This window comes from Galendromus occidentalis, unplaced genomic scaffold, assembly GCF_000255335.2.
Source record: "Galendromus occidentalis unplaced genomic scaffold, Mocc_1.1 scf7180000077464, whole genome shotgun sequence".
NCBI classification, from domain to species: Eukaryota; Metazoa; Arthropoda; class Arachnida; order Mesostigmata; family Phytoseiidae; genus Galendromus; species Galendromus occidentalis.
Genome location: NW_003805452.1, coordinates 524,984 through 538,710, shown reverse-complemented (window position 1 = coordinate 538,710; position 13,727 = coordinate 524,984). Strand labels below are relative to the sequence as shown.

General features: G+C 51.4%; 3 protein-coding genes across 3 annotated transcripts; 1 reads left to right on the top strand and 2 right to left on the bottom strand.

Moving 5' to 3' along the window:
* Window positions 1–233: 233 nt before the first annotated feature.
* On the bottom strand, window positions 234–1,069 carry Nxt1 (NTF2-related export protein 1). The gene is made up of 3 exons (XM_003744340.1): window positions 878–1,069; window positions 494–663; window positions 234–345 (listed from the first exon to the last, which is right to left on the bottom strand). Exons 1-3 carry the CDS (start codon window positions 995–997, stop codon window positions 234–236), a joined length of 402 nt encoding a protein of 133 aa, XP_003744388.1. The 5' UTR covers window positions 998–1,069.
* A 114-nt stretch (window positions 1,070–1,183) lies between these two features.
* Window positions 1,184–3,728, top strand: Alg7 (Alg7 dolichyl-phosphate N-acetylglucosaminephosphotransferase). Its single transcript, XM_003744298.2, has 9 exons — window positions 1,184–1,795; window positions 1,901–2,052; window positions 2,146–2,258; window positions 2,417–2,517; window positions 2,642–2,800; window positions 2,911–3,015; window positions 3,096–3,175; window positions 3,276–3,457; window positions 3,544–3,728. The coding sequence occupies exons 1-9, from the start codon at window positions 1,601–1,603 to the stop codon at window positions 3,648–3,650; spliced, it is 1,194 nt and encodes a 397-aa protein (XP_003744346.1). The 5' UTR covers window positions 1,184–1,600; the 3' UTR covers window positions 3,651–3,728.
* An 806-nt stretch (window positions 3,729–4,534) lies between these two features.
* Window positions 4,535–9,918, bottom strand: LOC100899279 (cyclic AMP-responsive element-binding protein 3). Its single transcript, XM_003744297.1, has 4 exons — window positions 9,711–9,918; window positions 7,015–7,213; window positions 5,615–6,798; window positions 4,535–5,501 (listed from the first exon to the last, which is right to left on the bottom strand). Exons 2-4 carry the CDS (start codon window positions 7,175–7,177, stop codon window positions 5,349–5,351), a joined length of 1,500 nt encoding a protein of 499 aa, XP_003744345.1. The 5' UTR covers window positions 7,178–7,213; window positions 9,711–9,918; the 3' UTR covers window positions 4,535–5,348.
* Window positions 9,919–13,727: the final 3,809 nt, after the last annotated feature.

Sequence of the window (13,727 nt, the reverse complement as noted above, 5' to 3'; positions counted from 1 at the left end):
CTCCAGAGCCTTCCTCTAGGAGCGAAGTGATTCTTCTGACGACTTCCGGTTTACTCTCAACCGAACTCGCATAAATGACGAAATACGAATGAACTTTCCACTCAAGAGCGAGTACTCGAGTGGAGTTTTCTGCCGGCAACATTGAACACTTTTTTATCGTAGAACTTCGGTTGAACAAGACTTTATACAAGAAGTAGATGATCCATCGACCGCATCGATCCAGAGTGCCAGAATCATGGCGCAGGTTCGTGGAACCGAAAATTCCCTCTCAAAACTTTCCAAGACGTTCCCTCGGAAAGCACAACAAAATTCTCAGTGAAGCCGGCACTCTGAAGCCCCTTCAATCTGCGGAAAAAAATGGATTCGGAATCGATTTCGGATGTCGAGATTCGCGATTTGGGAGCATTATTTTGCGCCGATCGACGATCAGATGTCAATGATGTTAATTTGGTCTTGCGTTGAGAGTTCTCCGGCCAATCCTCTCGTTCCTCACCTAATATTCCCCGTACACGTGATCAAGGCAGTGGGTTTCCCCTCTTGGAATTGTGCTGTGATCGGCTGAGCATCGACACTGACCAGCGTGGTTTCGGAATGTGGCAACGATGTGTAGAATTTATGGATCGCTTCTTTACCGCTGTACTGGTTTCCGTTCCAGAGCAGTTGCTGGAAGAGACAGTGTCCATGAAATGCATGATAGAAGACGTCCACTCAGGGCGCGGATATTAATCATGAAACGAGTCGGAAATCTGCGAGCTCAAAGAAGGAGTTCTGATCATTCCGGATTAATTCCACGATTTTTCATGATGCTCCAGAAGTACGGAAGCGATACCCTCGATACGGGTGCTGGGTTCTGGTCATAATGAAGAAGTGTACTCACGGCATCGTCCTGATAAATATTTCCGAGCATGTGTCGCTTACTATCCAATGTTTTGTAGAATATCTTTGCGAACTCTAAGCCCGCTTTCGAAGCCGTGGCCACGGGATCCTTCTGCGACATAGCGAATTTGTGGATGCACAGGACTGACTAGGCTCGATTCGAGATTCGATACCCGCGTGTGCTCTTGTGATTAGAGAACTTCCTATCGAGCCGCCGCTGTGTATACAAAACAGAGAGAAAGGGAACAAGGGAAGGAGAGTGAAGTTCGCCCCGCGGGACAGAGCACCACCGTTCCCGCTTAACTCTGAGGCACAGCTGATCGAGTCGAGTTTCGCCATCATCTAGGGGACAAGCCTGTGATGAGATCCGGTTGTTGTTCTCCTATGGAGTTGGATTCAGACCCACGCGTCCGATATCTATGAGAATTAGAGAAAAGTTCCGAGGTCCGGAACTTCCGAGCTTTTAGACGGCTTCCACTGTTTTGAAGAGGCACGGCGCAATCGTCGACACATTAGTCAGAGCGCTGAAAAGGGATGCTGATAGACTCTTATGTCTTGCACTTCCGTGGCGACATCGCTCATTCGAGTCGCTCTCTAGGTGTCTCGGGTAACGGAGCTCTATCGGAGAGCGGTGCGACATCTAAGCCACGTCACACGAAGAGTTCCTGTCTAAGGATTGCGAGAGCTCCGTGGAGCGTGTAGAACTGTGTTGACTCGACCCGGTATGGAGAACGTGGTTCCACTCGCCTTGAATGGCTTGATGTCAGCCGTCACCTATTTCTGCACATTACAAGCCATCAAGAAATTTGCTCCGAAGTTCCTCCAACGGGGGCGTTTCGGGATCGATCTGTGCAAAAGTTCTGGCGACAGAATTCCCGAGTCGTTGGGCGTTGTGACCGGCACCTGCTTCCTTGTCCAGGTGAGTGACATTCGGCGAAAACAGCGGCATAGGTTCCAGGGTATTCTCCCGAGTCATTGCCGACGAGCCAGACCCGAAGACTGATCGTTCTTTTCGCTGCTCTAGGTGTTTATTTTCATACCGGTGCTCTTCCTCCTCACGTCAGCACACGGCGTTTTTCGGCATGATCTTCTCGTGGAGATCCTGGCTGCTTTGTTGTCCATTTGCAGCATGATGTTCCTCGGATTTGCTGACGATGTGCTCGATCTCAAATGGAGGTTAGTTCAGATAAAGTGCATTGAGCTCATAGGATACTGTAGCACGCGCATCGAGCTCGAGTTTGAGTATTCTCGTTCCTTTTCTATTTCCAGGGACAAGCTCTCGCTGCCAACGATAGCGAGTCTCCCTCTTCTCGGGGTTTACTACGTCAATTTCAACGGAACCACTGTGCTCGTACCGAAACCTCTCCGTTTCTTGTTAGGAGGTAGCGTTTTGAAGTTAAATTCAAGTCTTGTCATACGACGTTCACTTTAGTTCATTTAGAGATATACGGCGATTGATTTCGATATGCACGCGGAGACTCGACCCACGACTCGAATATCGACGGTGGCCTTCTGTAATCGTTCGGATCCGTGATTTCAGGAAGTTTGAACTTGGGACCGCTATACTACATCTACATGTGCATGCTTGCGGTGTTCTGCACGAACGCCATCAATATACTCGCGGGCATAAACGGACTCGAGGTAAGTGGGATGAAAAAATCCTCCTTAGAGAAGATATGCTGGATTCCGGCGGAGAAACTCGCTGTTCCCCCAATGCCGAAGCTGTGGGGCTCCCATCAGTAGACTCGTCGCCTCCTTCTTACAGACCGGTCAATCACTCGTCATCTCGGCATCTATCTCGACGTTCAGTTTCGTGGAATACTTTTTAAGAGGGGAGCTGGGGCACGTACTGAGTCTGTGTTTGATGCCGGCATTCTTCGGCACCACACTGGCACTGTACAAATTCAATAAGTATCCCTCGAAGGTATGACCCGAGATTCTCTCCTCTTGCCGCTAGAGCTGTCGACATTGAGAATATCATCTTCCGCTAGGTCAATTCTATCAGTGAAGTCTGAATCCGCCCCGTTTTCCCAGGTATTCGTCGGTGACACTTTCTGTTACTATGCTGGTATGACGTTTGCGTGCTCTGCGATTCTGGGCCATTTCTCCAAGGCGATGCTTCTATTCTTCATTCCGCAGGTGGGTACCGAACCTACTCAATATTCTCTTACGAAATTGTCCGCAGAGCAAGCGCATAACTTCTGTGTCCCTCCTCCCAGGTACTGAATTTCCTCTATTCGGCCCCTCAATTATTTAAACTTATTCCATGCCCACGGCACCGTCTGCCTTTCTACAACCGGTAGGAGTTCTGATACAGCTCTGTTCTCCTGAAGGCATTCGTCCCGTAAATTCTTCTAATCCGGCCCCGCTAAAAAATATCTCATTGATCTCAATCACAGCGAGAATGGGCTCCTCCTGCCTTCGACGACGACATTTAGAACCGACACTCTGAAGCCGAATGGTGTGAGAGTTCTACGCTTCCTGCAGCTGTTCCGGCTCGTTAAAGTTGAGCAGCACCAAGAGCCGCATACGGTTGAAATAAATAACTTGACTATCATCAACCTCATTCTCGTTTTCAAAGGTGAGTTGTCTCCTGTCGACAACATGTAATGGGACGAGTCCATCAAAGCCCGGTCTCAATTCCAATCGAAAAATCGGAAATTACAGGGCCAACCAACGAAGGAGAGCTAGTACGGCTCCTGATGAGGATCCAGATTTTCTGTAGCTTGGTCGCTTTCTCATGTTATTATGCCATCGGCCAGGTCCTCTTTTGATTAGCGTTATAATGAAGTTGTATATGACCGTACAGTCTAATGTAATGAACTGAAACAGACCTCATTGTAAGCTAATAATCCTACCGGCGGGTCTTTTTTTTGTGCGCGCTGGCGCTGTCGTCTCATGAGTATTGGTGTGATCCTGCCGGCGGTGAATGCAGAATAGTTTCGATGCAGGAAACGTGACGGAACTCGCGGTCTGACGATTGCATGCCGTAGGGAGTACTCCTGCCTTCTTCTCGGCAAGATATCGCACGGAGTTGATTTATGTCATCATATTACATCGGCGAGGAAAGTCTCGAGTCATATGGATCAGTGACCTTGAATTGTCCCCTTGTTGACGTATGTAACGCGACGTTCATGGAGAACGACCCGATCCATAGGAGGATTCCTTCGATCGAGCCTTCTTCGAGGAGTTGGAGAAATTTATCAACAGCCGCCTTCAAGATCTCGATCGCAGCCGCTTCGCATACGGACCCGATATGAGAAATAATCTGTAGCGGGAGATTCGTCAACGATGAAATTCCGGAAAAGCTGACCAGGTAGTCGCTTCTCATCCGCAGTCCTCGGCTAAGGGACATTCCAATATCTGATAGCGACCTCTCGACTCGACGTTGGGACCCCAAGCCGGAACTCGGTAGGGAATCCATCCCCGGGGTCTCAAAAGACTGCTGACAGCCAGACCGCGGTTTTTCGGGGGCTTTCGGTCACAGCGGAGTGGGAACTTCCCCTGGAGAGGGTCTTCTCAACAAAGATCTGGATCGCGGGAACGATCGGAATCGATCCTCTGCATCAATTTATATCGTTTCTCCTTTCGGAATAGAATGTCACGGATCGCGTGAACCGGAAAGATCCTGAAGGAAAACAACGCTCGTTTTCGGAGGTAGTATGGTCATTGATGTATTTTGCCTCGTGATCTATCACATCGAACGGAACTCTTGAAGAAAGCTTAATTTTAGTTCACTTTCCGTACCTAGCGGGCAGCCTGGGCCCCGCTTCACTTGCTGAGCCTTCGGCGCCATAACTAAGCTGACAGCTAGAAGAGGTCGTAAAAATTGCGAAACAAGGCTGGGGTTTATGTCAACCCTTATGAGTTTCGATATCCAGAGTCCCAGATCACGCTCGGCGCGAAGAAGATGCAGTTAGGATCTCGTCCTGCGGCTTTCGAACAACACCATCAGACAGTCGAAAATGAGAAGGAAGCCCGCGGGATCGAGAATCGGAAGCCATCACCGCCACGCGTGTGAGATCAGAACCAATTTACACAAAATTCTTGTGTGTTTCTGTTTGTTTGCTTGTTTGTCTGCGTGTTGTGTGTTCGTTCGTATGTACTTATGAATATATATTTTTATATATCTTTATGTATTATATATCTCGAGTCCCTCCCTACCAGAACATTCCCAAGCCAAGAGTCTCGCAGCTTCGGCCGCGCTTCCTTTCAAACGTTGTTAACCGTGTCTGACAATACGGCAGAGCTCGGAGCTGGAACTTGTAGGCGAGAATCAGAGGAGAGCTGTTCAAAAATCATCCCGAAGGGCGGCCGAGGTCGGGAAACATTGCAACTATAACGTATCGTGGGCGCCAAGGCATCCACCCTTTCTGTAGGCAGCCCGCTCATTTCGACGAATTCCACTATTGAAATCTGGCGTCAGTCCTGAACGAATGACGACCGAGCTCCTCCCGGATCTGATCGAGCCTTCACATCTGAACAAGTCGAAGTCTCTTGGTGTTGTTGCTGTTACTGAACCCGTCGACAGACTCCTCGTCGCTGTTGCCCATCGGAGGAGTTAGCGGTGGAGACGGCAGACGCTTGAGGCTTAATCGAAGTTCTTCGGAAGAAATGTTGTTGCTCTGAAAGTGTGAACGGAAATCCAGGTTAGGAAGCTGTCATCCGCGTCTCGCAGCAATCGGAGAACGGATTATCTCGGTGGATATTTTAGTTGGAGGTTCCGTCTCGCACAAACCTTCCAAGCTTCGGAAACTTTTCCGGAAGATGAGTCCTCTTCATCGCTGACAGGGTCCTCTCGGTAGCCCATCTGCGTTGGGCATCTCATCGTGATGTCCTTGAAAGATTCCTCCTTGGAGAACAAAAGCGAACGGCTCTTGACAGTTGCAGGGATATCGGTGTCTTCGACGGAATTGGGCGTCTGCTCTCCCAGTCGCGAAAGCAGTTCTCCCGTCAACTTCTCAAGCTGGGCCTGAGAGTTGGCGCTTTTGCTTTGTTGATAGAGCGAGTTTTTCAAATTGGGCAGCAACAATAACGAGAACGACAGCAAGAGGACCATGACGCATGTGGACGTCTGTGCCCCGTTGTTGAGTCCGGGGTTGGGCTGACCGCTGAGTTGACTCTGAAGTCGGCGAAGCTGAACAAGCAGTGAATTGTTCTGTCGTTCCAGAGTTTCGACTTTTTTCTGGAGAGCGACATTCTGTTGACTGCACTGCTTCACCTTGCTTTCCAGACCGTCAACGTATTCTTTCTTGCGTTTCCGACTGTCTTGTGCGCTCTGTTTATTTCTGATTTTCCGCCGAATCTTCTTCAGCTCTCGCTCTTCATGTTTTGTCAAGGGTAATTGCGCCGGGATGGGAACGCCCTCTTTCTTCATAAGGCGCACCTCTTCCTCCGTTAGCACCAGGGTACCCGCAGGACCACTGATCGTGTGGCCACCACTCTGATTGCGTCCGGATTTCAGGGTTCTGGATTTGATGGAGGTTGTCGTGATGATTTTGTGTGGTCGACTGTGTCCCGTCACGGTGTTCACGACCGGTGTCTCGCTCGACGTGATGATGATATCGGCAGCGATATCGCCCGACAGAACTTCCTCACCGTCGTCCATGTCTTCGACGCATAATTCTTCCTCGTAGAGTGGCGAGGAGGTCACATCGAGTTCGATGTCTTCATCTCCGGTATCCTCGTCACATGTGTCCTCTTTCCCGCCACAAGAAGATACGCCCGAGGACGTGGACATGTGAGGCGAGCCCGAGCGCTCCTGTTTGATTTCATTTTTTACAGGAGGTTTCGAGTGTGTGGTCGAAGGATTGCTCTGCGAGCAATAAGAATGCTCGTACATCGACTGGGGGTCGATAGCCTCTTCCTTAAGGTCGATCTCCTCAACGTCTGGCGAAGGGGGAGCCGCTGCTTCGATGTCACCTATGGAAGGAGAGAGTTAAAGCTCCAGATCGAATCGAGGTGGCGGACGTTAATTCCGAGAACGATTCAAAATTCATCCGTCGCATCATGGATCAATACTGTTCCTCGTCGGATAGAACGTCAGGGAGAGATGTGCCCGCGGAGATTCTCCTACACGACGCAATCGGAGCCGAGGAACCCAAGATACGTCGGGAGGAAAGCGGTCAGGCTACTTACCATTGGTGAGGTACTTGGTCCAAAACTCGAGTGATGAGTCTTCATTCGGTATATAGTCGCTCTCTAGCTCTTGGGGAAGATCGGAAAGGAGGGCCGGCTCCTTATCCAAAATGGAGTCGATAGGGTCCCTATCGAGTAGGTCGAAGAAGTTCAGGGTGTCCATGCTTCGGGCGGGCGCAGCCGATACGACGATTATTCACTGGAAGCAACGAAACAAACAGGGTCAAGACCTGCCCATTCACTCCATGTCCGCCAGGGAGGATTCAGTGACTGAATGCCACACGTCAAATTTCATCAGTGCTTATCAGGGCAATCTGCTTCGTTGTGATATAACCGGCGTCACGCTCGACCACGCTCCGTTCTTGGGCTTCGCGGCGTCTCACAAACGAGTGCTAAGGTCGGCAGACTCGACCGGAACTCGAGCGATTCGTCGCCTAATCTTCAATATCCAGCTCTACGACAATGTCGGCGAGCCTCCTTTCGAGGAGGCTCGTACGGGAGACCTCCGACACGCTGTGTCCGTCCCTGTTCGAGGACGACAGCCTACCGAGAGGAACGTGCGACGCTCACCTAAAGAATGCGGTTCATGCATTTCCCCCTTGTGTTCGTCGCCGTCTTATGCGCTTAAGAGTCACTCACTCACTCGCAACCACAGACGAAACGAAATGATACGGTCTGTGCTCTCTTCTAAGCACACTCCGCGCGCACATATCTAAGCAGAGATGATGAGATAATAATTACGAATATCCGATTTCGCTGACACCCCTGACTCGGCTCTGTCTCAGTTGGCCCGAATAAACTCGACAATATACAATGTCAACAGGCGCGTCAAGGTCAACAACAAGCTCGATTTTCATCGGTAAAGCGAGCCGTCTTCTTATCGGAAACACGTTCTACCGATCAAGGAGCGGGCAGATGCCACGGGATTCCGCAGTGCCGAGAAGAGAATCCTCGAGAAGGCCTGACACCGTTGCCCTCAGAACTGTTATCGCATTCAATCCCATACGTTGAGGCAGAAACCGGAAAGCTCAACCTCTCATGAAGGGAAACCACTGACTCACGGAAGAAGGAACCGGTGGTCAGCGCCTCGTGCTAGCGCGACGCTATCGATTTGAATAACAATGCATCTACAAAAGTGGGTCGCCTGTTTTGAATGCCATGTCTTACCGAGCGTTGCATGGTCCTGCGAGCGGTCGGCTCGATCGCTGCCGGGTTACAAAACAAGTGGATCAATGCACAAATACCTCACAGGGCATCGGTTTGCGCTCGGCATCTACATACTGAATTATTTCATATAAACAGACGCCAAGAAGAGAGTCCCCTCGCGGGAAATAACTTGTCTTGCTGGAGATCCCGCAGGAGGATAGTCGAAGAACCAGATCGATTCCCCACTCCGGATTCTACCCTTTCCGTTAGACTTCGCGGCTTGAATCCCGGCAGGCCACGAAAGGTCACGAACTTTCGTTCGGCTAGTACCCGAACGCTGCCGAGCTACGCTACCACCACGTTCTAGGAGAGGAGAGGCGTGTATTGCGGCGATGTTTGTCCTCGAGGAAGACTCCTTGCAAGGTCTCGGAAACGGATTCGGCGAGCTTTGGCGGACCGAAAACGTGCTCGTTGTGTTTACCGACGAATCACGCAAAGATACAGCTCAAATCTCTCGAGTAAACCAACGACAGCTAAGCCCCTCGTGTCTAGGGCCATGGATAAATGAGAGAACAATGAACATTTGGAAAATGTGGCGTGAGCCGCTCCAGAAATCAGCTGTCCTTTTCTTTTCGCGCGCCGATCACTTTATCGAGTTCTGTAGTCAAGTGGGACTTCTTTCAAATGCGCCGCCCTCCAAGGATTATGATACTCTCGCGCGCGGAGATGCGCACCGGGGCGAGGCACAGATGTTTCCCTGTGCTCGGCTGTCGAAACAGTTTGACAATGAGCCTCGACGTCAAAATGCCTAACCCAGTTATTGATCCACGCGTTCTAAGAACTCCACACGGCTGCTTTCGCCACCGTCGCCCTAGCCCGGGGCAGGTCTCAGGTGTCCTTGGCCATATGGAGCCTACGACAACGTGCTCCTCCCGGAATCGCTGGTATTCGCACAGCGGGCTTGAGATCCGAACGCGGAGCTCGAAAATGAGGGATTTCATTTTTCTCCAGGGAATTCATCCATCGCATTTCGCCAAAGGGAATCATTCCCCGAAGCTATCAGGATTTTCCCAGAGACACCGATTGCGGGAGAATATCTTCAGCCAACGGCACACTTCGGAAACTCAACCCTCCAGGCTCCCAGGGCTCGGAACTTCGGGCGAGCTTCTGTAGCCACGGCTGATTTTTATGGCACCGAAACCGCATTTCTAAGCGCTGCACCGGTATTTACACACGAGGCCTACGGCACCATTCGCCGGTGCATCGTCCTAGTTCATCGCCGAAAGGATTCGCACTCGGAGCTCGTGTCCCCTCGTGGCACGGCTCCTGACAGTTCCCTTCCGGCTGAGTCTGCTGAATCTTCGACGTTCATTCTATTTCTCTCTGCGCCCTCGTCGTCTCGTCGACGACTCAGGAGGATGTTTACGGAGGAAAAAACTTTCTGGTCGACCTTTGGGAGCGTTCGACGACGCGCGAGGGGAAGATTAATCCGAGACATTATCACTTGGGAGGAACTCCGAACACCTGCTCGAAAACGTCAGATGACCCACCTCTGTGTCACATATGTTCGCCGGGACGTGGGTTCGACACCGACGACGTGGACGATGATTCCGTGGAGAGCTGCTCTCTCGAGCAGAAATGGTTCTGAGCGCACTGAATCACTCGAAAAGGAACTCCGTGGGCCTGAGCTGAGTGTTCAATTACCAACACGTGGTTTTCGGAGCCGAAGCCCGGCTCTTTGCCTGTGCTTAGACTACCGCTGTGGCGTGCAAGCTCTGTAACAGGTTACCACCGTCGCCGCTGTCTGCGAACGGAGCGCCGCTGCGGGAGTCACGGAAAATACGTGCGTACGGAACAACGGTCCGCATTTTCTCATGGATTTCGAGCGTTCCGAATTGAGAATTGAACTTCGGCTCCGATGGCGAAGAGTTGTTGCTAGCGTCGATGGCTGCGCAACTTCAAGACTTCAACATCAGACTGCTCTGTGTTGGAATGGTTTCAGCAAGGAGCCGGCGGGCACTAGGGTGGTCAAGTCTTGATTGTTCTCCGAGAGAATTCCTCGCATCGACGAGCGAGTCGGAATTCTGTGTTGGAGAATGAGTCCTCCCCATCAAGAAAGAGCAGAATCACGCGAGCGAGTTTGAATATCGACCGCGGCTGTAGACATTCGGTTCCGAGTCGCTGCGTGGCATCTAAGACGTTTGACAACGGGTTCAGCCAACAAGCCAGAAGTGGTCGCGATCTTCTCTTCTCGGGAGTCGATGAACCGAAATGCCCCATGACAAGTAGTCAGGGACTCGTGTGTTTGCCGCATCCGCGGAATCGCTGATCGACCGACGACGACGCCCCGACTGAGGCAGAAAGGGAACCTCCCACGATTTTCAGAGATCGACAAATGATTCATTAGATCTGATCGGAAGCTTGTTGGAATATCCAACTCACTCAGGTACGGAGAGAGTGTCTGAGAAAACGGTCATCCACAAATAGACGGCAAAACTCCCGATTCATCAGCAGGACCATCTCGAAAACTACGTGAAAGATTCAGGGAATGCCTCTCCAAGCTTCGTCCGAACGGCTTTGCTCAATGTCACCGGAGCGATTCCCATGACAGATTTACTATGACACCCGAACGTCTCTATGCGAGAGACCATTCTGTGGTTTCCCGGCGACCCGTCTGCGGACCAGGAGCTGCGTCTGAGCTACCAGGATATTGACGGCGCGACAGCCATACTCTTCTACCGAGGTTTTTTTTCGCCATCTCTCCTACAGGTGGTCGAGTGGGGCAGATAAGTTTCGTGGCTGAGAGCAAAGACACGTGTTTTCCGACCGAGCAACACAGAGAAGCGGAGCTCAAGGTCTTCGCTGTCAATAACTACGCTCCACCACGCTGCGCCGAGGCGATGCTCCCAGAAAAGTTTTTCTTCTGCGACAGCGAGCCTCCGACCCGCTCGAAAAACCGTGCATGGACTGCTAAAATAAGCCGGAGATATCAAAGAAGGAGCCTCACACCCTCACGATTCCAGCCAATAGGTAGGAGTCCGTTTTACGTCCTGGGAAGATTTCTCCGATTCTCCACCGTTTGGGCATGGATCGGGTATGACGGCATTCTCCGGTAGATAACCTCCCGCGCGGTTATCGATCCCGCGTAGGTACCCTCCAACGTATTTGGAATACGCGCTGCATGAATCAGAGCTAAGGAATCAGGAGAGAAAGAGAGAAGCTTCATTTGGAACGAAGAAGCTTTCCTCAGCGCAGTCCATATGCCCTCGAGATGAGTCATGCGTCATGCGCCTCCGAGACCTTTTTCTCGTACGCGGGATCGCTTTGATTGTTGCGCATATCGGTAAGGAACCTCGGATAGTCCGGGGATTTCAGACAGAGATTCTTTTGACGGATCATTCGGGCGGGAACGTTGACTTGTCCGAGTGGGCCAAGTAGGCCACAAACCCAAGGCCACGGACTCACATGACTCTCTGACGACGGGTGGATGAGAGGTCCCGGAGAAAATCGACCGGTTGCAGTCTGAGAGCTACAGAGAAAGTGGAAGGAACTCCCAACCGTCGCTCGATGCGCAGATAAATTAGTTCCGGGAAGATCGCAAAGTCGTCAAAAGGAGCGCTCGACACTCTCCTAGACGTTCGCGGAGAGATGAATTCCGAACTTGGTCCGACAAAGTCAGAGATGAGCAAGAGTATCCTAGTCCATTGATGCGGGGGATATATTCGCATCGCGTTTCTCGCTTCTAAGCTACTGAAGTCTCGAAAATAGCTTTTCTTCCACGGACACTCTCTTCGGAGAGCGATCCAAACGGCGTTCTTGTTTATCACATGAGAGATTAGATGGATTCCATTGGCTTCTCTAACAAGGATCGGCGAGGCCCCCCGAACGTGTTTCGAGTCGAATCAGAATTGCATCATACTTCGGAGATGCGAGTCTCCTCTTCCATTCGGCCGAACAATCATTGGAACTGAGGCCCCGAAGATTGGAATAATTGTCGAGGCGCATCGAGGAATCCTAAAAATAGAAGCTTCTCCTCAGAACGCGGCTGCTGTACGGACCAGTCGAACCGCGACTTGACTACCGGCTTCTCGACCTATTTCCCCAGTTCGAAGACGTTTCAAGTTACGTTGATGCCAAGGGGCTCGCCACGGCGAGTGTTCTTATGCCCTTGCAGGATATTCGGCATGGGGGACTATTGCGCGATCATCTTCCCTCAGCCGTCTTGATGCTCCTTGAGCCAAAGTTGATTAGAACTCGCCGTCATCCGTTCCATGGGATGCCAACAGACATTCGATTTTCTTTCAGTCTAGGCGAATCGGAGCTGCCCGAAGGCGACACTCTCCGGCCGCTGACCCTGAATCCTACCGCGCGGAAGGTTCTATCTCGGTGACCTACCTCGATACCTCGCAGAAATGCGCACTTCGGCACCGCACAATATTTCCAGCACAGGGAGATGCCAACAGGGCGGTGACGTCACTTGACTCGGATGGATGCATCGTCTTGTGTTTGGGATCCTCGAAACCAAAACACCACACACCGACACATCCTTACACCACAAGGGCGCCGATACGCCGAAGCTAGCAAGAAGCATCGGTTGAAGGTGGAAGCGGGTAGCGGGTACCCATTAGAATAGCTTAATTTCTTACTGAATCCTCCCTCGAGGGTTGGTTGGTTTTCTCGAGCAGCTTTCGTCAGCCAGGGACGGGCGCGACCTTCCGAGAGGTTGCAGAGCTTACTGATTTCGAAATGGGTGCCTCGTCCAAGGAGACGCCTCCAGCCTCCGAGGGGGGAAGGGTGGGAAACTTCGAGACAGCGCGAGACTCGCCAGGATGGAGGGTAGATCTGTGAGTCTCTAACTCCCGTCTCAGAGAAGATGCGCCCGAATAACATCAAGCATCGAGATATGGATCCGAGATAATTTCATACCGATTCTTTGGGCAACCGTCCCGGTCTTTCCCGAGGGATCATCCGAAGGTTCATAGAATTATGGGAAGGGGTCTCCGAAGAAATATCGGGTATTACGTGAATGATCATCCGATGCTCCTGCCACCGGAAGAGAATCCCGTTCATGATTACTCGTGAAATTGATCCAGGAATGCTTCCTATCCCCGAATGGCTCTTTGGGGGCATGTACCCCTTGGAGGGGGCCGATTCGAGGCTGATCGGGGAGAGAGCCGATGAAACTCTCAGATCTCCGGTTCCAGATACAATCGAATAACTCAATGAGTCAATGAAGTCCGTCTGCGTCGGGGCGTCTTATTATAATGGGAGAGGCTCCTCCCTCCTCCAGGATTTTCCGTTATAGGAGGTTCTCCAGACGGACATCCTTTCAGAGGTGCTATCGTATCCCTCATTCCGAGCCTCCGAGGCCGGCGATTTGGTTTGCGACGCATTGCTGTCATAAGTTCTCAACTCTCAATTTCAGTGGATTTTGTGCCGGAAGAAGCTGCTCATACCGATCTGTCCGGCTTTTTTCGATCCCTGATGATAAGCGCACGAAGCGCCGGAATACGGCAGCGACTGCGAGAGAGGCTGAGGGGTTTCCTTGAGATCACCTCGACCAGCCG